This window comes from Molothrus ater, chromosome 16 (assembly GCF_012460135.2).
Source record: "Molothrus ater isolate BHLD 08-10-18 breed brown headed cowbird chromosome 16, BPBGC_Mater_1.1, whole genome shotgun sequence".
Classification (NCBI taxonomy): Eukaryota; Metazoa; Chordata; class Aves; order Passeriformes; family Icteridae; genus Molothrus; species Molothrus ater.
The window spans coordinates 11,159,731-11,187,145 of NC_050493.2; the positions used below are offsets into that span (position 1 = coordinate 11,159,731).

At 41.7% G+C, this 27,415-nt stretch overlaps 2 protein-coding genes across 2 annotated transcripts in view; one reads left to right on the forward strand and one right to left on the reverse strand.

Annotated features, from left to right (window-relative positions):
• The window catches only part of USP7 (ubiquitin specific peptidase 7), a 69,966-nt gene extending 53,244 nt beyond the window's left edge, over positions 1–16,722 (forward strand). Inside the window, exons 15-31 of the mRNA XM_036392357.2 lie at positions 241–371; positions 1,466–1,600; positions 1,805–1,906; positions 2,578–2,683; positions 3,028–3,120; positions 3,889–3,956; positions 4,860–4,960; positions 6,275–6,428; positions 6,782–6,849; positions 7,903–8,011; positions 8,105–8,182; positions 8,541–8,641; positions 9,227–9,326; positions 10,166–10,285; positions 11,516–11,587; positions 12,533–12,623; positions 15,338–16,722. Of these exons, the coding sequence (XP_036248250.1) occupies positions 241–371; positions 1,466–1,600; positions 1,805–1,906; positions 2,578–2,683; positions 3,028–3,120; positions 3,889–3,956; positions 4,860–4,960; positions 6,275–6,428; positions 6,782–6,849; positions 7,903–8,011; positions 8,105–8,182; positions 8,541–8,641; positions 9,227–9,326; positions 10,166–10,285; positions 11,516–11,587; positions 12,533–12,623; positions 15,338–15,444 (1,736 nt within the window). The 3' untranslated portion in view covers positions 15,445–16,722. The remainder of the gene's footprint in view (positions 1–240; positions 372–1,465; positions 1,601–1,804; positions 1,907–2,577; positions 2,684–3,027; positions 3,121–3,888; positions 3,957–4,859; positions 4,961–6,274; positions 6,429–6,781; positions 6,850–7,902; positions 8,012–8,104; positions 8,183–8,540; positions 8,642–9,226; positions 9,327–10,165; positions 10,286–11,515; positions 11,588–12,532; positions 12,624–15,337) is intronic.
• A 5,540-nt stretch (positions 16,723–22,262) lies between these two features.
• On the reverse strand, positions 22,263–26,596 carry LITAFD (LITAF domain containing). The gene is made up of 4 exons (XM_036392366.1): positions 26,497–26,596; positions 24,042–24,107; positions 22,838–22,997; positions 22,263–22,371 (listed from the first exon to the last, which is right to left on the reverse strand). Exons 1-4 carry the CDS (start codon positions 26,594–26,596, stop codon positions 22,263–22,265), a joined length of 435 nt encoding a protein of 144 aa, XP_036248259.1.
• Between the last annotated feature and the right edge of the window lie 819 nt (positions 26,597–27,415).

Sequence of the window (27,415 nt, forward strand, 5' to 3'; positions counted from 1 at the left end):
TTAATTCTGAACTGAATATTTCATTCAAAAGTCTATGATACATATTTCATGGGAGTAGTGCACTTTGGTTTGTTGTAGAAGTGCTTCTTTTGCCAAAGTATGATTATATCAAACCATATTTTTAAGTAAAAGATGAAGGAAAGTTGGTTTTGACTTCAAATCAGAGGGAAGTCAAGTGTGTATGAAGAAGAAACTGTTTGATGTAGATCTTGAAATAACATCATAAAATCTGCTTTATAGGTGAAGTGTTGCAGCCTGTAACCGACCATGATATTCCTCAACAACTTGTAGAAAGGCTACAAGAAGAGAAGAGGATAGAAGCTCAGAAGAGGAAGGAGAGGCAGGAAGCTCACCTCTATATGCAAGTGCAGGTCAGCTTTTGAAACAGATTAAGTTACAGCTACTTTACCATGAAAATTTAGAATATTGAACCACCCTGGAGGCAAACCTTGATTTTCTTTTTTTTTCTTTTTTTTTTCTTTTTAATTTTTCTTCTGAAGTAGCGTTTGAAGAGAAATTATAATTTTAGTGCTTTTAGATATATTTACATATGCAACAAATTGTAATAAAACACACAGTACTGTATGTTATAAACATTTCTGTTTTCTTTAGAATTTATTGTGCTTGTGAGTAAATATAGTAAGTTCAGGTGAAAGGGAGAAAGACCAGGTTATTTCAAATGGCTGCCCTGCCACTGCACTTTTATCTCCTTCAGGAATTATTTTCTAAAATTAGAATGTATCTAGCCATAGGCTGCAGGTCTGGACTATTGCCAAATGGAGCTCATCAAGTAGAAGCAGGAGGAGAGAGTGTTTATATTTGCAATTATCTTTTTGGAAAAGCCAGATGGACAAGATTGTTATGAATTGCCTTAAGAAACCCTGTTTATGGCTCTTTCCAGAGTCCATCTGGCACAGGGAAATAGAACCCATTTTCCATGTGCCTCCATGTTTCCTTGCCTGTTCTCTCTGGTGTTGATAAGCAGAGATACTGGTCAAGCCCAGCTTGTTCTGCCCTGCATTTGCACTGAGTTTGCAGTGGGGCACTGGCAGCATTGCACTGTTTGTGCTTCTGTTACCAAAGAGTGCAGGGGAGCTGTGGGAAGTACAGGGAGAGGGTTCAGTGGCCTCCTTGCATTCACCAGTCACAGAATTATGTAGCCTTTTTATTTTCTCCAAGTGTCAAGATTGTTAGAGCACATTCCAAGACTTGAGATCTAAGCACGACTGGTTTTTAATTGCTTGGGATTTGTAAGAATTAATGTATTTTAATTACTTGCACTGATGAGATTATCAATCACGATTTTTTAATTTCATTGTAATCTGTGTTCTTGCAAATTTGTTCCCTGAGAACATGAATTGTGATAGCACTGTGCCAGAGGGCCAGGGAGGTTGCATAGTAAAGCATCCTGAGAAGGTATTACGTGGGCTAATCTGAAAAGTAACCTTTAAATGTCATTTTTCAGATAGTGGCAGAGGATCAGTTCTGTGGTCACCAAGGCAATGATATGTATGATGAAGAAAAAGTGAAATACACTGTTTTCAAAGTATTAAAAAACTCCACACTTACAGAATTTGTTCAAAACCTCTCTCAAACAATGGTGAGTTTTCTGTAGCTGAATACCTGCATGTATTTATTTTGTTACATTATGGTTGTGTTCTAGCTCTTACCTTCTCCACATATTGACAGCAATCATAATTTAGAACTTTTAAACCAAAATATCTGTTTGAGTTTTATGAAAACATCTTAGCCTATTTTTCTCTTGTTTTGATTTAGTTTCCTGTCACAATTTTTATTTTTTTAGGGATTTCCCCAGGATCAAATCAGATTATGGCCAATGCAAGCTAGAAGTAATGGAACAAAAAGACCTGCAATGTTAGATAATGAAGCAGATGGCAATAAAACGGTAAGCAGTCACTGAGAGATGATAGTACTTCTTACATCTCCTGAGATTCTTAGTTCTCTTGAAGAATATCTAACTTTGAGACATAAGATTTTTCAGGCTTTTAATTTAAAATTCATTTCAGTGTATCTGGTGAAGTTTGATACTTGGGGAAGACTTGGTGTTTAGTGGATTAGTTTGGATAGGAAGCAGGAATGTTGTTGGTGCATATTTTTTCTGCTGTGGAAAAAAAGGTGTAATCATGATTTCTTACACTAGATTAAAACAGAAATTTCCCTTTGACAAAAGGGGCAAACCCTCTGGATTTAAGGAATTCTATTGCTTAAAATGTAAAATGTGTCTAAATACCACAGGATGGTTTCACCTTCCTTTTATTCTAAAATTGAGTCATGTCCTTGCCATTATAAAGACAGCTGTAGGTAAACTTGTGAAAGATAAAGAAGTGGGTTCATTTTAAGTAAAACCTACTGTTACTGCTTCATCGAAGTTTTTGGTGGTTTTATATCTGTATTTGTTTGTCTTAATAAATTTCATAAACTTCCTTTAACACAACTTAAAAAAAAAGCCTCTCCCATTTGTACAATGTCATAAAGTTCTTGAATCTGATTAAAATGCTGATACCAGGTTGTATTAGGTTCTTCAGAGACTTTTTTTCCTTCTCTCTTTCTACATAGATGATTGAGCTCAGTGACAATGAGAATCCATGGACAATATTTTTGGAAACAGTAGATCCAGAGATGGCTGCTACTGGAGCAACATTACCCAAATTTGATAAAGATCGTAAGCATATGGGCTAAACATTTCTAAAATACAAAATGCTTTTATATTGGGTGTATCTCCAAAAACACTGTGCACTCCTTTTTTTCAACAATGTCATTGATGTATCCATCAAACTACTACAGGACTGAAATTAGTTTGTCTCATGCAGTTTTTCCTTCATTTCTCTTGAAGTGGAAGGCATGCTTTGCATGTTTTTAAACTCACTGAATAATTTTCTCTCTATATTTTAAGGGCACTGATAATAAAGACACATATTTGTTCTTGTGTAAATAAAAACATCTAGGTGATCTCCTTCCCCCTCCCCAAGCCTTACTTAAAATTAAATCTTGTTTTTTACTTTGTAGATGATGTAATGTTGTTTTTGAAGATGTATGATCCGAAAACTCGGAGTTTGAATTATTGTGGACATATCTACACCCCTATATCCTGTAAAATACGTGAGTTCTGAATTTCAATTTCATTCTGATCATTGAAGTTTTAAAAGTAGATTGACACATACTTTGCCTTTCATAATAATTCCATCATTGAAACCAAAGTTACATCAGAGAAGCAAATCCTTATTTTTTCCCCATGTGGTGTCAGTGACATTTTCTGCAGGTCTGAGCCTCAAAACCCCACAGGTGGTCAGTTCATTGTTGCTCTACTCACCAGGTGTTACAGCTGTTTCAGACCTGTTGTAAAGCTTTGGGATGTGATATTTCCCTCCCAACAGCTTTTCATGCAACTCTTTTACAGCCTTTCACTATGGCAGCCTGAGCAGCTGCTCAGCCTGAATTGTGTGTGAGCCTGGATTTTCATATGGGTCCATTTAAGGAATTCAGCAAATACCCACTGACTAAAAATATTTTTGTTTTTTGTTTTGAATGTCTCATTTGTTAACCTATACATATTTTTAATTCTATATTTTAGCTAGTTTTTTGGGGGTTTTTAAAAGATACTAAAGCTTTTTTCTGGGGATGGAGCAGTGTTATTTAATCTCTTGGATTTTCAGTGAACTCGCACATATTTTTGTTGTTCAGATGAAGTGGAAAGGAACCATAAATGTGTGTCTGGTTGAATGTCAACAAGGGAAGCTTAAGGAAGGCTCTTTCTTAGGCATCTTTACCACCTACCCAGGGTAAAGAAAGGGATTCTCTCCTTTCTGTGGTTGGTCTCACTAGCAATTAGTGCTACACATTTCACATTCCTTCTTTTTTCTCCAACAGGTGACTTGCTTCCAGTTATGTGTGAGAGGGCAGGATTTCCACAAGAAACTAACCTTATCCTCTATGAGGTTTGGATTGATAGACTTTTTGTAACTTTTTTGTCTTTTGCATGCTGTAAAGAAAAAAAAATAATTTTAAAAAGTTGCTCGTAACAGTGGTAATTTATAAATTATCAGTACTGTAATCTGTAACTTTGAAGTCTAGAGTGCTGCAAAGAGTAGCAGCAGAGAGTTAACTTAAAAACAGATTTTATATTAAACAGAAAGAAGTGTAAAGCTTTAAAACCAAAAACTGTCTCCATGAGAGTCCTACATGAGCAGCTTTGTTGTGCTAGACTTGTGTTGCTGAGTTAGAAGAGCTGATGCTGCTGACATTATTGGCCATTGTGTTTTCAGTGCCCACCTTAGTGAGGTTGAGAAAATGTTGCATCTTCTCCTTCCTTTCCCAAGCCAAAGCCAGCAAACAAAGTCCTGTCTGCTAGGCTGTTTCTGCCCAAAGCAGTGAATCTTCATAACTGCCACATTTATTGAGTGCTGATGATGCAGCTCTTGCCAAGGCCAAGTCCTTGCTGGAGTAAGAACAAGGAATTTGGTTTTTGCTGCAATTTCTGGTAGCAGCCCTGCTGCTCTCTCTGGTGGTTCCAGGGCAGCACACACAGAGCTATCCTAAAAGGCAAAGCTGTACTTGTTCTGGGCAGGCCAGGGTTACAGTGCCATTCCAGTTTGTTTGCACAGGTGCTTTTATCCCTGGGTCAGCCCAGAGCTCAGCCTGCAAGTATAAATATGTAATATGCATTTAGGTATTTAATAATACATGCATTGGATTTGAAGAGATACACATCTATCCATTTGTTTCAGTTAAAAGAATGTACAGGTTACCTTAGCTGATGATTTCTTCACTATGGTGACTTATTTGTGACATTTATTTTTGTCTTTTATTTTGTGATCAATAATTTTTGTTCTTTGTTGCAGGAAGTTAAACCCAATTTAACAGAAAGGATTCAAGACTATGATGTATCTCTTGATAAAGCTCTCGATGAACTCATGGATGGTGACATCATAGTGTTTCAGAAGTATGTATTGTAAGGGGGCACCTTATTGCAATTTTATCACCTGGCTCACTTTGAAAGCTGAACTTCCTTTAAGCTTCTTTATCAAGAGCTAAGTATTACATTCCAATAGTAGATGTGTTCTCTGCAGTTCTCATTTGTTTATTCAAAGGGGAAATGAGCAAATATCAGTCCTGTTTGAGTATCATGTGCCACATTACTTAAGGAAAAAGTGTCCTCCTAGTTTAGAAAACCAATAACGTAAAATAGTTCATAATATTACCAGAGTGTGTTCAGCAATGCATCTGATTTGTGCAGCTTTGTACTGGAGCCACTGTAACACAGATACTGAAGAGCCTTCCAGCATTTCAGATACCATGGCCACTGGACAAGGCTCTTGGAGCTCTTTCAGCCCAGAACTACACTGAACTGCTTTCCCTTTTTGCCTCTCCCCTGTGCTCACAGTCAGGTCCTTACTGGTCTGCAGTGATGAGATGCTCCTAGTTTGCCTGAGGTGCCACTCATAGGTGTACTGGTGCTTCAGCTGGAGATTTCTCCAAGGCAAAAGGGGAGCTCCTGCATCTTGTATCCAATGAAGGGATCTTTCATAAGCTTGGCAGGGCTATAAATCAGCATTTCTATGCTCTCACTCCTGATGGTCACACCCAACTGTGTTGCTCTGTTTCTCTCCATGGGCTGACAGTGGGTGGAAGCCAGCTAGTCTATCTTCAGCACTCTTACCCCAGATTATGTGAGATGAATGTATTTCTCATGTCATGCCTTGGAACTCGCAGTCCCAGTTGACCCAGTTGGTGTTATGCACCCTTGGCTGGCTGCTGACTCCTGGGTAAGTGCACAGCTTGTACCCTGGTGCTATTTCTCTGCAGAGAAGTTGGGGTACCAGTCAGGAGTGACCCAAACCAGCCCCTGTGCCCACTGTTCTGCCTCTCTGTGCCAAGGAATGCCGTCCATCTGTCCTCTGTGCAAAGCGATCGATACAGGGGTTCATGGAAAGCTGTGCAGCATTAGTACAGACACACAGGGATGTGCCAGGGTGGGAGGGAGGGCCAGCTCCTGCTGCAGTGGTGCTGTGAACCCCCAGGAGCCCAGCAGAGCAGGCAAGGGCTGCAGCACACAGCCACGGCGGGCTCTGGGTCACTGCTGACTGCACCAGTCCTACTGTGTGCCAGTGGTGGCTCTTGCAGAAGGTTTCTAAACTTCATCTCTGTATCTCTTCACTGTTGCTGACTCACTGTAGAACATATTTTTAAAGCTCCAACTGCCTGTGTGTGTAACAATGGGATGTGTAATGGTATCACCATTTGTTTGCTCTTGTAGGGATGACCCAGAAAATGATAACAGCGAGCTCCCCACAGCTAAGGAATACTTCCGAGACCTCTATCACCGTGTGGATGTCATTTTCTGTGACAAAACCATCCCCAATGACCCAGGCTTTGTTGTTACTTTATCCAATAGGATGAATTACTTTCAGGCATGTCTCCTGTTTCTCTTTTGTTTCCCTGTTTGGAAAGGAATTTTTGCACTAGCTCACAAATGCATTATACATACTTTTAGAAAAGTTCTTAAACTGCCTGTGTTTTTTGCATTGTGTAGATTTCATTTTAGATGAAAAATTTAAGGAAGACACTAAGGCTTGTGGGGAAAAATACTATAAACCCCCCAGTTTTATTAATAATGAGTTATTTTGATAATTGGATTCTTTCTTTGTAGACCATTCTGCTTTATCAGGGAAATTACAGTCTCATGAAATAATGACTGTATGAGTGTAGAGCAATGTCATAACTGTGTGAAACAATTCAGAACTTACCAAAAATTTATTTTCAGGTTGCAAAGACAGTCGCTCAGAGACTTAACACGGATCCAATGCTATTACAATTTTTCAAGTCCCAAGGGTAAGACAAATTCCTTAGTATTCTTTGTCTAAGCTGCTCCTCAAAAATTAGCCTTTTCCAGGTCATTAACTAATTCTGTACCAGTAAGATGTTACCTTTCTGGCAAGCACAGCAGGTTGCTTTGACAGTTGAAGTATTGCAATGTCTGTCTCTAGAGCCTCAAAGAATTGCATGTTTTAGAAGAGTTCTAGTAAATGTCATTTTAAAAATCATTAATTACTTCAAAGCCTGGTGCTGTGGGATAAATTGCTAAGCTAATTCAAGTGCTGTTTCAGTGAATGCAGATTTCTAGAGTGGAGGAGAGCAGAAACAAATGCACATAAAAGCATTATTTTTGCTGATTTTGCAAGTTCAAATGCAGGAGTTACTTCACTGAATTCTCCTCCCTCAAAGTCTGCAAATGAGGTTTTATGAAGATGACAACAATCTAACAAGTTCTCAGGTGCTCAAAGGGATATTTCTGGTTAAAGTGGTGGTTTTACACATGTTTATGTAAAACTAGTCTTGAATCTGTATAAAACTAGAGCAGAAAGTAGTGTATTATAGCTCTGTGTATGTGCTTCAGGAATAATGCACACACAAAACTTACAGCTCTCTGTATTCATGCAAGTGTAAATGCTCTTTAGTTACCTGAGGCTATCTCCCTTCATCATCAGTGAGAATTTGAGTAGCTCTTTGTAGTTTGCAGTGCTGTGGTCACTGTGGAATTTGCTGTGTCATATGGCTCCACAAATTAACCTTTCACAATCTAAAGCATGTGCTGCTATGCCAGTAATTTCAGAGGAATGTGGGTCTGCCAGCCTGCAGCACTGACATCAGTGAGCTTGTAAACATCCAGGAGAGTTAACACACACCCTGAATGGTTTTCTGTTCCCACAGCCCAGCTGTGTTTAAAAATCACTAAAGTTCTGGGTGTTGTGCTGCTTAGGCTGTGTTAGCAATTATGTGAAACTGAAAGCCAGTAATAAAAATGTTCTTGGTGCTTCAATTTGCTGAGCAGTAATGGATTTTGAAGAGATGGATTTTAAGAACATGTTTTCTTTCTTTCTGTAGTTATAGGGATGGCCCTGGTAATCCTCTTAGACATAATTATGAAGGTACTTTAAGAGATCTTCTGCAGTTCTTCAAGCCTAGGCAACCGAAAAAACTCTACTATCAACAGGTAAGAGTCTTTTCTTTTTATTGGGGTGAGTTATGAAAAATAATTCTGCCCTATTCAAAGTATGCCTAAAGTGTTTTTCTTTTATTTCTTTAGCTCAAAATGAAGATAACTGATTTTGAAAACAGAAGAAGTTTTAAATGCATATGGCTAAATAGCCAGTTTAGGGAAGAGGTGAGTGAAGCCATTACACACTTGCTGTTATTTCTGTGTCAGAGCTGTTATGGCTGTGGATATGGGTCTCCCCCTGAATAACCCCTGAGAATTAGAACAAAGCTGTATATGATGTAAAAAAACCTAATGAAAACAACAGCAAAAAAAAACCCCAAAGAGCACAAAAAAAAAAGTAAAAAAAAAAAAAAAAAAAAAAATCACCTTCCTTAACAGAAATGTTGAAGATGACATAGGTGTTGACTTCAGTTATCTTTTCAAGATGGGTGGTTAAGGGGAACAATCCAATGTGTTCTGTGCTTTAATGTGGTTGTTTACTTTTTCAGCTTTTCTAATGATGTTTGTGTTTCAAATTCCACAGGAAATAACAGTATATCCAGATAAGCATGGGTGTGTGCGGGACCTGTTAGAAGAATGTAAAAAAGTTGTAGAACTCTCTGAAAAAGGTTCAGGGAAATTAAGGTAAAGCTGGAAGACTCTGATTTCTTCTATGTCAACGTGTAGATTTTATGCAGCAAAGTGTCTGTAGAATTTAAAATACTGTAGATACCATTATTAACAGATGAAGTGTAATATTGTGTTAAAATCTTCCAGATTGTCACTGTTAAGAGTTCTTCTTAACTATAAATATAATTTTACACAGCTATTTATTTTGTATTTAATAAATTCATCCTTGAGTTTCATCAATTGCATTTTTTAGTCACGACTTATTAATTGTTTCAAATCCAAGCATTTCATGCTATTCACTTCTCAGGAGTTACAGGGGTTAAAAGTGAGGTCATTTAAAGAGGATATATAAAATAATCTCCACTAGAAACCTATATTTTGTAATGGCACATCCTAGCTTTTTGCCATGAGCCAGAAATAATTTACCCTCTTATGACTTTACTGCTTAATTTTTACTAAAGATTGAATTTAGAATTTTATAAATACAATAGCAGCATCAGTGTACATTCTACACTAATCTCTCCTAAGATTTGAGAAAGAAATGTCGCATTGAATTTTTTAAATTCACTTTTAAAAAATACTTTTCTGTTTATCTTTAAGGCTGCTAGAAATTGTAAGTTACAAAATAATTGGTGTCCATCAGGAGGATGAGCTGTTAGAGTGTTTGTCACCTGCAACAAGTCGAACGTTTCGAATAGAGGTAAGTTGTGCTTGTCTTAGAGAAGCTTTAAAACCTGACTTGGAGAGAGCAAACTCTTTCAACTGGTAATTTTCTTTTTCTTCAAATACTGTGATGTTTGTATTAAGATTACATGATAATATATATATATATTTTAAGATAATGCTTTTAAAAAGATCGTCCTTTGTTCCATCTGTTTCCCTATAATGGTTTCATTATTTCATTTTTACAAATGTTTTTATAACAATACGTGAAGACTTTGCAAGAGCCTGTCCAAAGGACATTTAATGTCTTGGCAGTAATTCCAAGGTTTGTTTGAGAGTTAATGATAGAAGTGTTTATGCTTAGAACCCACTTTTGTGCTGTAATATTCTAGAAGGTTTTGTTTCCATTTCTGTTACACTTGAGGTTCTTGAAGCAAATTTGATACTTAACATGTGATTTGTTTTTTCTAAACATCTCATCATTTAGATCTACTAACTTGCTTCAAAGATCAGAAATGAAAAAAAAAGTTTCCAGTGTAAACTGTAATGAGGAGCTGGCAAGAGGCCTGTGTTACTGTCAGCTAGTTCTGCACTGATAGAAGATTTCTTGTCAAAAAAGCCATTCAGGGAAGCCAGGAGAATATTTCCTGAGTAGGGGAAGCTGAAGTGCTGTCATGCCAGGGATGAGGGACTCTGGTAAAAGACTGTCAAACAACATGGCTCTTTTAATTGTTTTTGAATAGAATTGTTTGAAATCAGTAACAGTACATCAATAATGCTTTCAGTTTCTTAATAACTAGAAAAATAACTTCAAGCATTAGTTTCTTTTTGTGCAAGTTTAGCTAATTGGAGTCACAATTCTCTGTCTGGATCTAGGAAATTCCTCTGGACCAGGTAGATATAGATAAAGAAAATGAGATGCTAATCACAGTGGCACATTTCCACAAAGAGGTTTTCGGGACATTTGGAATTCCATTCTTGCTGAGGATACACCAGGTGCAGTATCCCTCCCTTTTTCTTCTGTGGGATTATACTGATGATGTTTCCTATAAATACTGTTGAAGAAATGCATTAGTGTATGAAGTGAGTAGGAAAATACAAAGGTTCTGCCCAATCTGTGCCTTTTTATGGCTCAGTCATTTCCCAGCTCAGTTCCTTTGCATATCCAGGTTGTTCAGTGTTTCAGGGAGCCTGTGAACACCTAGAAAGCTGTCACTTGGCAGCAGCTGCCATCCCCTGCCCCCTGCAGAATCCCCCAACAAAGCAGAACCCTATTTCCAACAGCACTTGAGTGTCTGCAGTGCAGAGTTGTTGGCAAAAGTGGCCCTGCCATGGTTGCTCTCACTGAGGGTTATGGAAAATGGGGTTGCTTTCTCCATCACTTTCTGAGATGACTTTGCATTTCATCCCTTCTGTAATTTGATGTGCTTTATCTTCTAGGGCTGAAAGCTGGTACAAGAACAAAAGCTAATTTTGAAAGCTTAATTTAAATTCTCAAGTTTTTCCTGTGGTGTTGCTCCAGCTGAATGTCACCCTGATTCTCTTAATATCAAAGTGTATTTCTGGGAGCAGTTACCATTTCCTTCTAAGCTTTTTCTGGTTCATGTGTGTTACTTTGTATGAAAATTATGTACTTTAAAAATTCGGAATGAGAACTGTGTCCATATTTCTCTATCTCTAAAATTATAATTTTACTAATTTCCATATTTTTGATCAAAGAGTAACACTTGTTTGATGATTTTTGGTGAAAACCATTTGTTCTGCATTTCCTTGTTCCAACAGTTAATATATTTTATTCATCTTTAAGCTGGCAGTATCTGTCACTTTTTTGGGCACTTTACATAGACAGGGAGCAGAAACATGTAAAAAGTAGCAACAAGTTTAGCAAGAATATGGAGGTTTTTTTACAAATTCCTATTTTGCTGCTAATTTTCTGATTTTGCTACTTTACTTTAACCTGACTTGCACATAGCAGTGGCAGTGCCTGACCAATTTATGGGGCAGTTTGCATAATGATAGATCAATAAACTTAAAGTTTCTGAATGTAGAGCAAGTTGCCTGCTGTTGTTCCATATTGTAGAGAATGATGTTGACACTTGTGTAATTTTGTAAATAGCAGAGGCATTGAGGCAATCTATTTCAATGAAGTTTAAACAGGCGATACTAACAGCTTCCTTTCTTTTTCCTAGATTTTTTTGACATTAAAAATCTTGTTGTAATTATTAGGGTGAACACTTCAGAGAGGTTATGAAGCGGATTCAAACAATGCTGGACATACAAGAAAAAGAATTTGAGAAGGTAATTTCAAACTGGGAGAGTTTTTATTGCTGACTGTAAACCCGAAATGAGTTCATTGTAGTAGGTTGGAACACCCCAGACTTGGGATAAGTGTAGATTTTGTGGGATAGAACAGCTGCTTGACTGAAATAATGCTTTTTCTAGGACTAATTAGTTAGAATGGGTAGGATCAGTATTTCTGTACTGCATCAAGAGAAATATTCTGCAAAACAAAGTAACCCAGAAAAGTGTAGCTGGTGTGGGACCTTTAGAAGCCACCCCCAGATCACATTCCTGTTCAGAGCAGAACGTGACTCAGTCAGGTTGTGCAGGGCTTTTTAGTTGCAATTTGCAAACTCCCAAGGGTGGGAATTCTGCCCTGTTCTGGACACTGTGTTTTAGAGTATTCCACTATCACTGGGAAGCCTTTGCTTTCCTTGCAAAGGAAATGCAAATAATCAGAATGTTTCATTTTGCAACTTGTGGAGGTCACCTCTGTGCAGTTTTTTGAGAAGAGCCTGCTCCTGCACCATCCTCCAGGTGGTGGAAAACTGTAGATAGCCTGTCAGCCTTTTCTTCTCTGGGCTGAGCAGAAGCCATTTCCCAGAGGTTCCTGAATGCCAGGTTCCTCCCAGTCCTCTCACAGCCTCACTGGACTGTTGCTGCACTTGCTGCAGTTTGTTGCCCTGTCTTTTTTCCCTGGAGGGCTTGAACCTGGACACAGTATTCCAGGATGTGGGTTCATGATTTCCTGAGCATTTATTTTGTCCCATTATCCAGGTTGTTGATGAGGGTTTTAACCAGGATTGGCCTTTTTCAATTCCTGAAGCTGAAAGTTATAAATTGAAGTTACAAATTTTCTACTTATAACCAGCTGCAAGTTAGACTGTGAACTTAGGCTTGAAGACTTAATTTTAGTGTCATATCCTACCACTTGGTTTTTGAGTATTTTTTTTCTTTGCATAGTTTAAATTTGCCATTGTAATGATGGGCCGACACCAGTATCTCAATGAAGATGAGTATGAAGTGAACTTGAAAGATTTTGAGTCCCAACCTGGTAAGTTGTCAAACAACCTCACTTTTCTTTTGGCCTGCTGAAGCTGCTCTGCCACTTGTTATAATGTGTTCATCCTTAACTCAGGATGCAGGAAGAGTTTGTTCTTTTAGCATGATATACATGAGATGTAGTGACCAAGCAAGTATTTATATACACCAGTGTGCACACTGAGCAGTGTTACATGAATGTGTTAGTCCACGAAAATGTATTTTATAGGCATATAGATAAATAATCTGTTTCCTTTTGAGTTCAGAGATTGCATGTGCATCACCAAATGGGTCCAGTGTCAGTATAACACACTTTACAGCATCAGTTGCACCTTGTCTTTATTGTTCATCTGCCCCCTTGCATATTTGATTCTTGTTTATTCTTCGTATCCTCAGTGAATCTGAAGATTCTAACAAGAACATTAAATATGTCAATTAGATGCTGTTTAGATTTTTTTTCCATAAGAAATGAGTCACCAAGGTACAAATTCAGCTCCATTCTAAATTTGTCTCTGGATTGGCTGTCATCTAGTTTACTTGACTGACATTTAAACCTCTGTTTTCTTAGATATTTACATATGGGAGAAACCAGGTTAATCCTTCAGGTGTTCCACCACAGAAGTGTTTTCATAGCCATAGCATGGGTTGGGCTGGGAGGTGCCTTAAAGATCATCCCATTCCAGCCTGCTGCCAGATGCCACACACCAGACCAGTCACACAGGGCCCCATCAAACCTGGCCTTGGACACTTCCAGGGCTGGGACAGCTGCAGCTCCTCTGGGCAACCTGCAGCAGTGCTTCTAAATCCAAATCTCTCCTGTTCCTCTTTGGAGAGTTCTATTTGGGAATGGCACCTTTGCATCCACAATCAGGGATCCATTGAAACCCTTGAATTCACTGGGGTTTCTTCTGCCAGCTTAGCTGAGTGTTCCTCTCTGTGAGTTGCACTGACTCTCTGCAGTTCTGTTTTTCTGACAATTAGGAATTCTGATTTTTTATTGGCAGGTTTTCTAGGGTTGAGCTTTCTCCATTTTTCCCCAGCTGTGCTCTGGTTTGGTGTAACAGCTGTAAAGAAATCCTGTAACTGTCCATTTATTTCAAAACCTGCAGAGAGTTAGACGTGTGTTATTACTTGCAGGAGCCTAGCAAACAGTCCTTTTGTTGTGTGGGTAGCACAGGCAGGCTTTGGCTTCCAGAGCTGAGTGTCTGCAGCTGCACAAGTCACCCCAGAGCCCAGGACTGTGTCACAGTCACCTCTGGGCACTGCTGGTGGAGGCTCTCTGGATGGTCAGCTTGGAGGTGGGCATTTCTCCACAGACAGACAAACTCTGCTGTGGTCAGAGCAGGCAGAGTCCTGATTTTATGCTGGGAGTCATCCCTCATGGGTCAGGGAGGGAAAGGCAATAGTCTGGAATGAGCTGCTGGCCTTGGTGAGCAAGGCAGAGCCAGTGGTGCCAAAACAGCTTGAAAAACCAACCAGTGACCAGGTCAGAGGCACAGAATGTGGGGAAGGGAGAACTTGAACTGTTTGTAGGAATTGTAAGGAATGTGAGAGCAAAAGGTTTTATTTGAGAGTTCATGGAATTCACCCCTGTGAGAAAATATTGCTTTGATAGAATTAATTTCTACAAATGCCAGCTTTTAGCACACACTGGACTGATGGAACCAAAGCTGGGGCACTGCACAGTTTGATTGGTGTAGCTGATGTCAGTAGTGTCCCTCTGCTGTTGCCAAGGTACACCAAGTATAGCTGTGACTGTGCTGGCACCAGCCATGTAGGATCTCATTTCTTTCTTCAGAAACATTCAAATTCTCCCACTAAGATTGGCAGTTCTCTTTTAATTTGATATTGACCATTATGTCAAACAAGAAAAAAAAAACCAAAATAATTTTGATTGAAGAAAATATATCACAAAATGCAGATGCAGGCAACCAACAAGGTCACGTGTTTTATGCTTTAGTGGTTGCAGCTGATGGCTTTGAATGTAGAATGTACTTTCCTTGCTGGGGGCCTCTTTAGTTTCTGCCTTTATCATTTCACTTCAAAGAATATTGGATGCTCTGCATTGAGAACATCTTAAAAGAAAATTTCTCCCATTTGCAAGAAGTATGTGGACTGTGGTTTTTCATTAAAATTAGCAGTAGAATAAATAATATTGGGTTGAACAAATGAAAAAAAAAAATCTGTATATTTTCTTTACAATCTAAGTGACTAGGGTTTTTTCTTAGAAAATAAAGAGGAGGGGCAGTTTCATGATTTCTTAATTAGCATTATTTGCATTTTACATGAATTAAACAGATATTTCCACTAAAACCGGATGATAGGGATAGCAGAGATTATGGCAAATACTGTTGGTTGTCATGTTGGCTGTCAAATACTGTTTCAATGGCAGATCCTCCCTGTTTGAAACAGGCTCAGCACTTTGGTGAGAGCTGGTACTGTGATGTGCCTCTGGCCATAACAGTGCTTATCTTGCTTTAGCACAGCCTTCACTGCTGTGAAGTCCTGTAGGTGGCTGAAGAAGACAAAAAGCAGGTACCTGCTGCAGAAGGAGCTGTGAATGTGCTGCTGGAAGGAAAACCCTGCCCCTCTGGCTGTGCACTCCTCTGCCCTCCCTGTGATGCCCAGCGCACTGTGGGCAGGGCACACAGGACTAGGTTGTGTAATGGAAACATTTTTCCAATTTAGTCTTAAAACTTCATTATTTTTTTCTCTTTTCTTTTCTAGGCAACATGTCTCATCCAAGGCCATGGCTAGGGCTTGACCATTTCAATAAAGCCCCAAAGAGAAGTCGCTACACTTACCTTGAAAAAGCTATTAAAATCCATAACTGACTTACTTAACCAGATTGTCAAGGCAAGGGACAAAAATAAGTGTGTGTGTGCACCTTTTTAACAACTGTAGAACTTTGGTACACGTGCACTATATCTGAAGTCTTCAGCAAGAGGATTTGCTGCTGATGTTAATTTTATTTTGTTGAGGCTGTTCAGTTTGGCTTCTCTGTATCTATTGACTGCCCTTTTTGAGCAAAATGAAGGTGTTTTTATAAAAGCTTGGATGCCAATGAGAGTTATTTTATGGTAAACGTAATGCAAGGCAATTGTCAGCATAATGAGGGAAGAGTTTAGTAGAACAGTTGACATTGGCAAAATTATTTGTCTGTAGTACGTTTATAGATGGCATAAGCTGACTGGCTGCCCTTCCCATGTGGTGTTCACCATCACTGCAGCTAGTAAGTCTTATGTTTAGACTCACATCAGATTTATTTCCTTCAGTTATACTTTAAATGACATTTTTGTGCATTTGTAAATGCAAAAGAAAAACTCACATCATCAATAAATAGCAATCTCTACTTTATTGTGTACATTGTTGGCACTTATTCGGGATTTTTGTCTCCTCCAGCTTCATAGAATCTTTTTTAATAAACTAGTTTTCATTTAATTTAGTCAATACTGTGCATCCCGTTTTACCAAGTGGATGCCCCGAGTCCTAAAAAGAGATATTTGGGTCTTTTTATGAAATTTCCAACCACTGAGAAATACCGTTGTGATTGATTATGCCATCTCCTGGCAAATAGAATGACACTCAAAAGTTGGCAAAAGCAAGTGAAAAGATTATAAATATCATTAATTTAGTTACCATGGGAAGAGATGGGGAAAACACAAGAACTAGCCTTTTAGCACAGAGGGCATGCTCACTAGTGTTTAGTAAGCTGTTGACTTTGTATAAAAAAGGAGGAAAAAAAACGAAAAAAGAAGAAAAAAAAAACTGAAAAAAGCAATTGTATATTTAATGAATGAACATGTACAATTTAACACTTGGAGGTTAATTTTATTGGGTGAGTCTGCAAGTGAATTTCACTGATGTTGATATTCATTGTGTGTAGTTTTATTTCAGTCCCCAGACTGCTTCCTTTTCTTTGGAGCTAATGCCAGCCGCGTGTCTAGTTTTGAGTGCAGTAAAGATAGAATCAGCAATTCACACTTAATTTTACATTCTTTTCCAGTATTTTATTTTGTTTCTGTAGCCGCAGTGTACAACTCCTCTTCCTGTATATTGCCTTTTTTTGCTGGAAAATGTTGTATGTTGAATAAAATTTTCTATAAAATTTTTTTTGATGAGTGATGACATGGACATTGAAGAAGATTTCTCCTCTCCTTGGAAATAGAGTTTTGGGAAACGTTTTCATTAATGAGATTTTGCTAAAGGTGTGGTTTTCTTTTTCCTTAAGTGTTGACAATTGTATAATTCTCATTTGTTGTTTTGGGGAAACTTTGTGGGGGTTTCTGTTTAATAGTTTTGGGGTTTGGAGGTTTTTGTGGGGTTTGGTTTTTTTATATCCTAACTAGTCACATTTGAGCTTAACAAATAAAAGGTTTTCCAGGAAAGGAGCCATGTACAAAAAAGACAAATGGAAAAATTATTTTACTAGTTTGTTTGTAAAGCTTGTAGTAGAGTCTTTGTGGTAGACTGGACTCTGCCTGCCTGTAAAAAATTTTGTGGTCCAGATTCTCAAGTCTAATATTATAAATGGTGTAAAGTGAAATCTGGAGTCTCTAAAGGTAAGGTCACTTCATAGAGTAATAGATTCCCTCTGTAACGTGTTCCCTGTATTCATAACCAAAACAGAAGGTGCAAGTTCTAGGAATGTTTGATTCTTGTTTTAGTTTGTTTCTTGCAGTGCTTTTAACTGTCTCTTATTTCCAGTCAAGGCAAACTAGTTGTTTACTTTTGTTTTGCTGTCTGTGTGTGTAGGTTAGCATAGAGGGAAGTGCTTATCTGGCATGCCTTAAGTGAGAAAGCTTTCCTTTGCTTTGCATTTCCACAGGCTGGTGACAACTGCACCATCCCAGGGCTGTTTTTACTGGTACCTGGATTGTCTCTGCAGGCTTTCAGTAAATGTCAGGATTGGTTTCCAAACTGTTCCTGTGAATCAGAGGCTCTGGTCAGCAGTAGTAAGCCCTAATTCTATTCAGCATTGTTTAGACTGAGAGGAAATTGAGCTTGTATCTGAATGTCACTAAGTTTTCACATTCATTTATGGGATGGTGGCAGTTTTTAGGGACTATCTTAAGAAACGCAATCCTTCCTGTTTCAGAAGAAAAAGCCGCTAACAGTAGATTTTGGGTGCCTTTTGGGTTTTAGATGACTGGATTTTATGTGCTTCAGTATTTGTGCTATTCCTACACTAGTTTGGTGATGTCCATACTTTGAGGCATTCCGTATGCAGTTTTCAATTACTGAAGGATTTTCTGGAAAAAAAAAATGTTTTGGAGCACAAGTAACTTGTTACTGAAATGTGGAAATACCTATGAAGAGGAGGACAGGAGGGTTTCTCAGGTGCAGTATGTTTGTTTAGTTCATTGAAAAAAAATTACAAGAATACATTCTTCAAAATTGCCATGCTTTCCATTTCTATTTTATATTTTGGAATTATCTGGATAATAGACAGTGAATGCATTAAATTAAGGTAATGGTAATATAAGCATTAAGCAATAAGGATGTAATTTCATGGTACACAGCATCAGCGCAACATGTTAACAGCCCATCCAAATTCTCCCTAGCAAAACAGAGCGTGGTTCCTGTAGATTTACATAGTGCCTTTTATCCTAAAGGAGTCCAAAGCATTCTGTGCAATCTGAGCAGATCACACCAGTGAGAGTTGCTGACCAGAGAGTGCCAGCCAGCCCCAGCCCCTTCACCCGCCCAGGCTGGCCCAGGCTGGCCCAGGCACCCGGGCAGGACGAGCAGAGCGAGCGCCTCCCGCACCCCGGATCTACCTCAGCTGCTGCCCTCCAGCTCCTCCAGGATCCCCGTGCCAGCGGCGTCCCCACCCGTGCCAGCGTCCCCACCCGGCCCCGGAGCGCGGGGCTGCGCTGGCGGCAGCGCCCATCGGAGCCACGCCGGGGGGTTGCTGTGTGAAATCCTCTGTGAGCAATCGTTTTCTGTAGGAACTGTACATATTGTAAATAAAATAGCCCGGGGTAAGCACTGCTTTGGTGTCTCGGCTCTTCGTTTTGGACAGGAGTGGGAGTTACAGCTCTTGGGTCGCTCAGAACTCAGGGAGATTTTGGTTAGATTGAGTAGATGAAGTTTACAAAATTCAGCTCAATTGTGTGTTAGGAGTGGCATTAATAATGTAAGGTGTGCTGGCCAGAAGGTGTTGTCATTCCATTGCAAGAGTTCTATTGTCATTTTATTGCAGAGGTTCCATATTGCTGGCGTTTCATACCTCTGTGATGTTTCTTGTAGGCAGCTCTGGGCACTGCCTCTTCTTCTCACAGTACCCAACTGACTCCAGTTCCCCTCAACCCACCAATCCACTCTTTTATAACACTCTTCTTATTGGCTACAGCTGTGGCCTGTTAAAGTCAGGCCTCCTAATCTTTAATAATTAACCCAGCTGCAACTCTTTAGCAGGTAAAATTACTTTCTATACTACCTTTATTTACTTATATTCTATGCCCCTACAAGAAGGTAAATTCTGACTTGTACTTCAGCTCCCACATTTTGAGCCTTCATTTTTCCTGAAGCATTTTGGTACTGAGGTGCAGAGTGTCACTGTTTGGTGTGAGAGCAGCAAGTGTCATTGATTGTTGGCTGTTAAACTTGCCTGGTCTTTGGGATCAGAAAAAGGGGGAAATGTTCACATGTGATATGTTCTAATCTGGCTCCAAATCTGTGTTCTATTTAATTTCTGTCCCAGGTGATGTTGAAGTTAGCTGTATACCAAGCACAGCAGGAAATTAAATTTGCTATGCTGGAAGCTTTTATTTTTTATTAAATAGTTGTGTAAAACTATTGTACTTATAAATAGTGGTGTAAAAATGTCCTGGCTACTTCTGTTAAATACCTCTTGCACATCTCAAGTCATATATTTATGTAATTTCTTTGCTGTATATATCTACGTGTGGATTTGGGGTTTGCACCTTTCCTGATTATGTCACTGACTTGGTGCATTATTTACCACTAATTAACAGCAACACTTGTGGTTTCACAGCCACATTTTAAAATAGAGAAAAATCTTAACATCCTAAAAAAATGTGTGAATTGGTAAAACCTGTTGTGCTGCCATCTGTGTGCCTTCCATCCTTGAGGGTTTGTGTTCCATCAGGTCACAGCAGGTTGGGTGGCTGGGGGGGGCAGTCCCTGACCTTGCTACAGAGGAGGGAAATCTGTGGCAGCTGCTCTGGGGATGGCTGGGTGTTGAAGGGGCTGTGGAATGTTGGCTCTGGGTTTCATGTAGGGCTGGGAAAATGTTGTTAAACAGTTTTTACATGTATTGATTATGGTTTTTCACCTCTCACTGTCTGAAGTCTGGGGTTTCTGTGGTCTAAAGGCTGCAGTGGTGCAGGTGTTGAAATAAAAATCGTGCATATGCCCATCCTAGCTTAACTGAGCTGGGATCAGCTCAGTAGGGGCAGTTTGTGGTGCAGACTGTGACAGATGGCTTAGGGTCGCAGGACTGGTGGCAGTGCGTTCCTGAGGCTCTTTTCTAACAGCTGCTTTCAACCCCAGTGTCCAAAGCCAGGACTTGCCTTTGCTGTGTCACTGTGCCAGCCGCCGGAGGAGCTGCTGGGGGCTCTGACCTGACTCGGTGTTCCTGCTCCTTTCCCGGTGTCCCTGCCCTTGTCCTTGACCCTGTCCCGGTGTCTCTGTCCCGGTGTCCCTGTCCTGGTGTCCCTGTTCCTGTCCCGGTGTCCCTGTCCCAGTGTCCCTGTCCCGGTGTCCCTGTCCCGGTGTCCCTGACCCTGTCCCAGTGTCCCTGTCCCGGTGTCCCGCGGGCGGAGCGCGCAGTGCGCCCCGTGCCCGGCAGGGGGCGATGGCGGGCGGTGCCCCGGGACGGCGGCCACGGCCAGTGAGTGACGGGACAGGGACCCTGCACAGGGACAGGGACACTGCACAGAGACCCTGCACAGGGACACTGCACAGGGACAGGGGCACTGCACAGGGACAGGGGCAGTGCACAGGGACACTGCACAGGGACAGGGACACTGCACAGAGACCCTGCACAGGGACACTGCACAGGGACAGGGGCAGTGCACAGGGACACTGCACAGGGAGAGCGACACTGCACAGGGACAGCGACCCTGCACAGGGACAGGGACACTGCACAGGGACAGCGGCACTGCACAGGGACAGGGGCACTGCACAGGGACAGGGACACTGCACAGGGACAGGGACACTGCACAGGGACAGGGGCACTGCACAGGGACCCTGCGCAGGGACAGGGGCACTGCACAGGGACCCTGCGCAGGGACAGGGACACTGCACAGGGACAGGGGCACTGCACAGGGACACTGCAGAGGGACACTGCACAGGGACACTGTGCAGGGACAGGGACACTGCACAGAGACACTGCACAGGGACAGGGGCAGTGCACAGGGACAGGGACCCTGCACAGGGACAGGGGCACTGCACAGGGACAGGGACCCTGCACAGGGACCCTGCACAGGGACAGGGACACTGGCCATTGCAGGGACACTGGTCACACCAGGGACAGGGCACTGATCACAGCACGGGGAGCGTGGTCACACACCTGCACAGTTTGGATTAGGATCTCTTTAAGCTCTTTCCGTAGTGCAGGGTTGGGGAGCAGCCCCGGTGCTGCTGCCCCGCATGCCCCTGCCCTCAGCAATCCACGTGCCAATGTGAAAGCACTGATGATGTTATAACATGGAAATGCACGAATTTCTTCTCTTCCTCTGTTTATTTTTCCAGCCAGCAATAAGCTGCAGCAGCTGCTGCTGCTGTCAGTGGTGAGAAGGGTCTGGGCACCTCCTGGGCATTGTAATTGCAGGTATTTGATTGCACAAGGTAAGTGACTGTGAAGTTCTGTGTGAAGGTGAAGTCTAATAAATCCTGCTTTGGGAGATGATGCACTGCAGTGAGAAGGCTGAGAGGTAAAATAAAGACCTTGTGTTGTGATGACTTTTTTCAAGCTGTGCTTGCTGATTTTTCTTCTTTGTGTGTTTGCCTTTTGCATTGTACCTTGTTAATGTGAAGGGGGTGTCCCAGTGACCTGCATCTCTGCTCTGGGTGCAACAGGGCATGGCAGCAATGCACACAGCAGATTTGCCAGTCTTGTGAACAATAACAGGTTTATTTTCTTACCTCATACATAACAGAGTAAAGACAATCTCATAACTTAGTGTTTTGTTAATAAATAATCAGCTACACTGTACCACCCACAGCCCTGCAGGGGTAGATCCTGCAGGGAGAAGAGCAGAGAGAAATGAAATCCCAGCCAGTCAGTTCCAGTGCAGAGAAGGTAAAAGCTTCTCTGAAACATCCATGTCCAAACCTTGGGTAGTGGTGGGCTGGGAGGTCCAGAGGAGTCTGTGTCCCAGCTGGGTGGGAGATTTGAGAGGATCTGAAGAACTCACCAGCTGGAAACTTCACAGCACAGGGCAGCGAATCAAACAGAGCATAAATTAAATGATAGTGCAAATTAGTCTTGAAGTGTTTTTTTGTTTTATAGCCAGTCCAACCATATGGTGCTAAACTGGAGTTTACCAGGTGGGTTCACCAGCAAGGGAGCTGCAGAACCTAAGCATAGTCCTGGGAGTTTCCTAGCAGTAGTTTTATGTGCAGAATCTTATGCCATTAGGAAATAGAGGCTTTACAGCATCTGGTTGCATAAAGTTTGTTTCTATAGTCTTTTGTATCTATAAATGTGAAATTGGCAGTATGGGCAGTAATGATCTGCATCCTTGAAGATCTTGATGAAGAGAGGGACGAAGCAGCATCCGAAGCAGCACCTGGAGCCAAAGGGGAGATGGACATGCACAGAATGATTTCTGCCTTCCCTTTCCTGCTGGCCACAGCTGTGATTTCCCCCTGCCTTGTTCTGTCTGCCTTTTCACTGTGTGAATCCCCTTCTTTCCCAAGTCTATTAAGGTTTAAAATATCTTCCAAAAAATTTATCTTCGCTTCTGACGTAGTCATGAGTCTGTTCCTGAGCCTGATTCTAAATTACAGTTGGGAAGGAGACAGTGTTGTACTAATTTCTGCTTGTTTTATGAAAAGTGAAACATACTGGGATAAATTTAGCAAGTTTGCATCCCCTGTAGCCATGATCACTGTATCTAGAAAGGACAGGATGGCTTCTCATCAAGTGGAGAAGGGCAAACTGTCTGTATAGGCACTAACTAGAACTTTGATTTTTAATTACTCATTTTTAACCTTCTGCTGTGCTGAATCTGCACAGTGACCGTGAAAACTTACCCAACCATGCACAGGCTGGTGCACAGGAGGTAGGACAGCTTGCCCAGTCTGTAGGTGACCTGGGTGGTGATGTGCTGGCGGCAGGAAGGACAGATTGTGGATGTTGGTTTGCTGGAGAAGATCCCTGCCACGATGATGGGAGGCTGGGGCACCAAATAAACTGAGTTCAGGAGGAGAGGAGAAGCAGCCAAATTAGAAGCACAGGAAATATTTTGCAAGTTAAAAAGCCTAAATTCAGAGAATGTGGGTTCTTAACGTGGCATGCATGTTATTATTGTTGATTTCAGGTGTATTTCTAAGAACCACTGTGCTGTTTTTGTGTGTCCCCACCACCCTCTGTGGATGTACTCTGACTCTGAGGGTTTGTCTTCTGATATTTAAAATGAAATGAAAATCCTTGTTCTCCCTGAAGAAGAGATTTGAAGGAGGTTGGGGAACTTTCTGGATCAGCTTTTCAGTAGTTATGAGAAAGTCATCAAAGCAGTTACTCTTACACCTACAAAACAGCTGTAGGTGTTTGTAGCTACAGCTGCTGGTGCTGTTCTCACTTAGTCTCTAGCTCATGTTTTTGCAGTCTAGACTTGACTGTCATATTCCCTGAGGGGCACACCCCTTGCAGATACACGAAGGATGTTTTTTTCAGAAATGTTTTCAGTAAAAAAATACCATTTTAAGGATCCTAAGTCATGTTTAGGGTACAACTTCACACTGTAGCCTGAGGCAAAATGTGAGGAGTGGGAAGGTATCTGTTAGATAGATAGGATAGAGCATGTCTGAGTCAAGTGCCTTCTGGTTTTAGGGATATTTAAAAATGTGTCTCCTTTCCTCCGGCATGAGGTGTTACTGACTGTTCTTGAAAGCCTCTCCTCAGCAAATCCTTTGAGCTTCTCCACTTCATAAAGGTGACTAGAACAGGAACATTGGCCTTAAAATTATTTGTTCTGAAAGCCCTGGCTTCTGGCCTTTTTGGTTTGGTTTGTTTTTGGGGTTTTTGGGTACTTGTGTAGATTGGCTAATGCTGGACAATCAAGTCTGAATTCCTTGTATTATTATCCTTAGCTCATCTTTTGACATTTCTGTGGAAATTTTCCAGCTTATGAGGTTGTGGTTGTGTCAGCAAAGTCCCGCCCTGTGTGTGGATGTTCAAACCAAGCCCATTTCCCTCCTGCTGTCCTGCCCTGTCAGAGCACAGCCCTGGCCTTACCGGGCTCCTCCACGATGGTGGTTTCTCGGTAGGAGTAAGGTGGGGGAGAAGGATACTCATAGCTCCCTGTGCAAAGAAAAACAGGGCGACATGTGTAAGGAACAGCAGCTTCTGGCTCCCAAAAACCCATGGGGTGAGACAAGAGGGGCCTGCAGGGAGTGCCAAGTCCAGCACAGGGGGAAGCAGCCACAGAAGAGCTGCAGTGGCTGCTGGCCTCACTTTTATAAAAGCTGAGAAACCAAATAATTTCTTATGAAAGGCAGCAACTCCATCATTGCAGCATAACACTGTCATGATACTCAATCTTAATTTAAGGATTCCACTGATAAAGGACCCACAGCCTACCTTCTAGTGGTAGAATTACCACTTCTACCTTCAGTGGTAATTACCCTTATTTAGTGTTTAGAGCCTTTTTACTAGTTCAAACTTTATCAGCTTTCAACAAAGATATTTCCTCACACTCTGTTCTAGAAAGAAAAAAAATGTTAAAATATCTTTTTCCTTTTGCTTTGGGAGAAGGGAAGCTGGTGACTAAGACACCTCAAGCTTTTTCAGTTCTTTTGCTAATCTTTCAAATTAAGAATGCAATCAGCCTACCTGAGGTGAAATAAATGACTGTATTAAAAAAATACATTCATGAATACATTCAAAATAAATCTAAGTAAAAATCTTTACAGCCAGCTGGCGTGGATGTGGTACCAAACAGGGCTGCTCTGGGACAGGAGGACAAAATCTGAGAGAAATCTTGGTTGGTCAAGCCTGGACAGCATTGGAGAAACTCTGACCCCAAGGCAGAGCAGCCCTAAATCCAGCCTGTGCTCAAACCTTTCACAAAGGATGTGGGTGCAACCAGGGAATGAATGAGCCCACAGGGATACAATGGAATATAAAACCAGGATTTTCCAGAGTGGGATAAAATATAGTGGCAAAGGCGAAAAAAACGTTAGCAATATTTTCTTGAGTGGCTTGCCAGAAGTGGTAGAGATTTGCAATGGCATTTGGAGTTTGTGGTGGTTGGCTGGTGTTTAGCTTTTGGTTTTGAGGAGTTTTCTGTTTGTTTTTTTTGTTTAGTTTTTAGGGGGTGTTATTTGTAGGGAAAAAATTGTAAAAAAAAATAAAACTGAAATAATTTCCTTCTGATTTAAAAAAAGAATGTGCTTAGTACAGGTGAGCTCCCACTTGCTGTGTGTTAGTGGAGGATCTGCAGTCAGGGCTGGGTGTGGGCACTGCCTGTGCCTTGCCTGAGTGGCTCCAAGTGAGACTCCTTCTCCAGAGCCTCTTGCAAGCTCTGCTGAGCTTAGAAAAAGGCCAGAGAGATCTTTGAGGACAAAAATATTTACAGAGAGAGCTGATCCAAATGAAATGTCTGAAAATTAGTCAGGTTTAGAGGCCCACGGCTGACACATCCAGCATTATTGGTTACTGCCTCATCTCCCATTTGGATTTTTTCTCCAGCTCTGTCCAGTAAATGACAATTTCCTCAGCAGCAGGAAGGTAACAAAGGTACAATCACTGAGGATGGGGAGTGTTGTGAGGTGCTTGTGTGGGTGTGAGAGCAGTGCCTGGGGTTCAGAAGGAAAAGCCCACCCAGGAGAGCAGCAGCTCCTGGCACCTCCTGCAGCCCTGGAGCTGAAATATCCCAGGGCATCCCCCTGCATCCCCCTGGGCAGGGGCTCTTCATCCCTGTAGGAGCCTGGGGAGGGCAGCTTGGCCAGCAGGGACAGTAGGGAAAAGGCCAGAACTCTAAAACTAGATGACAATTGAAGCAGGACATAGCCCATCCACATACAGAGTGTGCTGGCTGAACACTTGCACGTTAGGAATATGAAATTATTGTAGCAATACAGCTGCAATAAAGCACATGGTTTTAAAAAAATATTAACTGAACCAACAAAAATATTTATTGCCATTAGTTGGAACTGTTGGTGCTGAAAATTTTGAACTTTAAAGGCACAGGAACATTTTAATGATGTTCCTATTAGGAGACCCTATCCCCACCCGAGGGTTTATACGTTGGACCAGACACATCCTAAACCCATCACATCCTGGCAAGGCTGGGCCCCAGATGTGCTCGGTGATGAGCTGGAATGTAGGGGGATACAGTAGGGGTAAATGAAGGTGGTATAGAATGTAATAATCTTATCCCCTAAAGAGTTGCAGCTGAACCAATTACTAAAGATTAGGAGCAGGCCTGATGTTAACAGGCCACAGCTGTAGCCAATAAGAAGAGTGTTGTAAAAGAGTGGATTGGTGGGAACTGGAGCCAGTTGGGTGCTGTGAGGATGAGGAAGAGTCAATGCCCAGCGGAGCTGCCTATGAGAAGCATCACTGAGGTATGAAACTCCAGCAATATGGAACCCTTGCAATGTAATGACAACAGAACCCTTGCAATGTAATGCCAACTCTGGAAACCAACCCCAGGGAGCCCCCGGGATGCCCTCCCAGCCCCGCTCACCGTCCTGGCCCAGCGGCGGCGCCGAGGGCTCCGGGTACCGCTCGGGGTGCGGCTCGTACATCACCACGGGCACCTGCGGCCGCTGCTTCTCCGCCGCCATCCCCGCGGACTACCTGCCAGAGAAGGGCAAAAGAAAACCTTCCCTGAGGCCCACCTGCCAGAGAAGGGCAAAAGAAAACCTTCCCTGAGGCCCACCTGCCAGAGAAGGGCAAAAGAAAACCTTCCCTGCCTGATTCTCCCTGTCCTGGGTTTGCCAGCGCTCCTGTAGCTCCTGCTTCTCACACTCGGAGGGTGCTCAGAGGGGAATTAGCAGTTCTCACACTGGTTTTTGCAGGACGGAGAGCAGTCAGCTCCTGTAACACTTCGTGATGAGGAAGGTGGAAGGCAGAAAATACCATCTTAATAAAAGAAATACCAGCATTTCTTTGTGCTGGGAAGCTAAAGATGTTTCCCCAGAAAACACTATTCAAAGTTCACTCGGGACTGAAAGAGTTACTTGTGCAGAAAAGAAGCTTTTTTTTTCAGGTAATCAAAAAAAGGGAAGAGCACACTTGGAGCCCCTGTGAAAAACCTTCACGTGTGATTAAGTCAGTGCAATCAGCGGCAATTTGGATCCGTCTTTCTTCGGGTTGTTGTGCAAACTTATCAGCGTTGTTATCGTGACCAGTTTTGTCCTGTGAAACTATTGTCTCATCGGTAGGTGACAGGCTTTTGTTGGGAAACATCCTTATTATGGGTGACTGCGCTGCCTGAGGCTCTGAGCAGGATGAAACCACAAAATGTGTGTTTTGCAGGTGTTAGCAGGAGCTGATCCTCGCAATAAATGCGGGCGGGAGGAAGAGGACAGGGACAGAGATGTGTGTTTGTATCCCTGCCAGCGGAAAGGCGGTAATTATTCCTAGCTGCCCCTTCAAGCAGT

Excerpts from the sequence above, each read along its gene's own strand:
- LITAFD (XM_036392366.1), bottom strand. The coding sequence starts at position 26,596 with ATGGCGGCGGAGAAGCAGCGGCCGCAGGTGCCCGTGGTGATGTACGAG. Across the intron at positions 24,108-26,496 it reads GCCGCCGCTGGGCCAGGACG|GGAGCTATGAGTATCCTTCT; the intron begins GTGAGCGGGGCT and ends TTCTTTGCACAG. Across the intron at positions 22,372-22,837 it reads ACCAGCCTGTGCATGGTTGG|GTGCTGCTTCGGATGCTGCT; the intron begins GTAAGTTTTCAC and ends CTTTGGCTCCAG.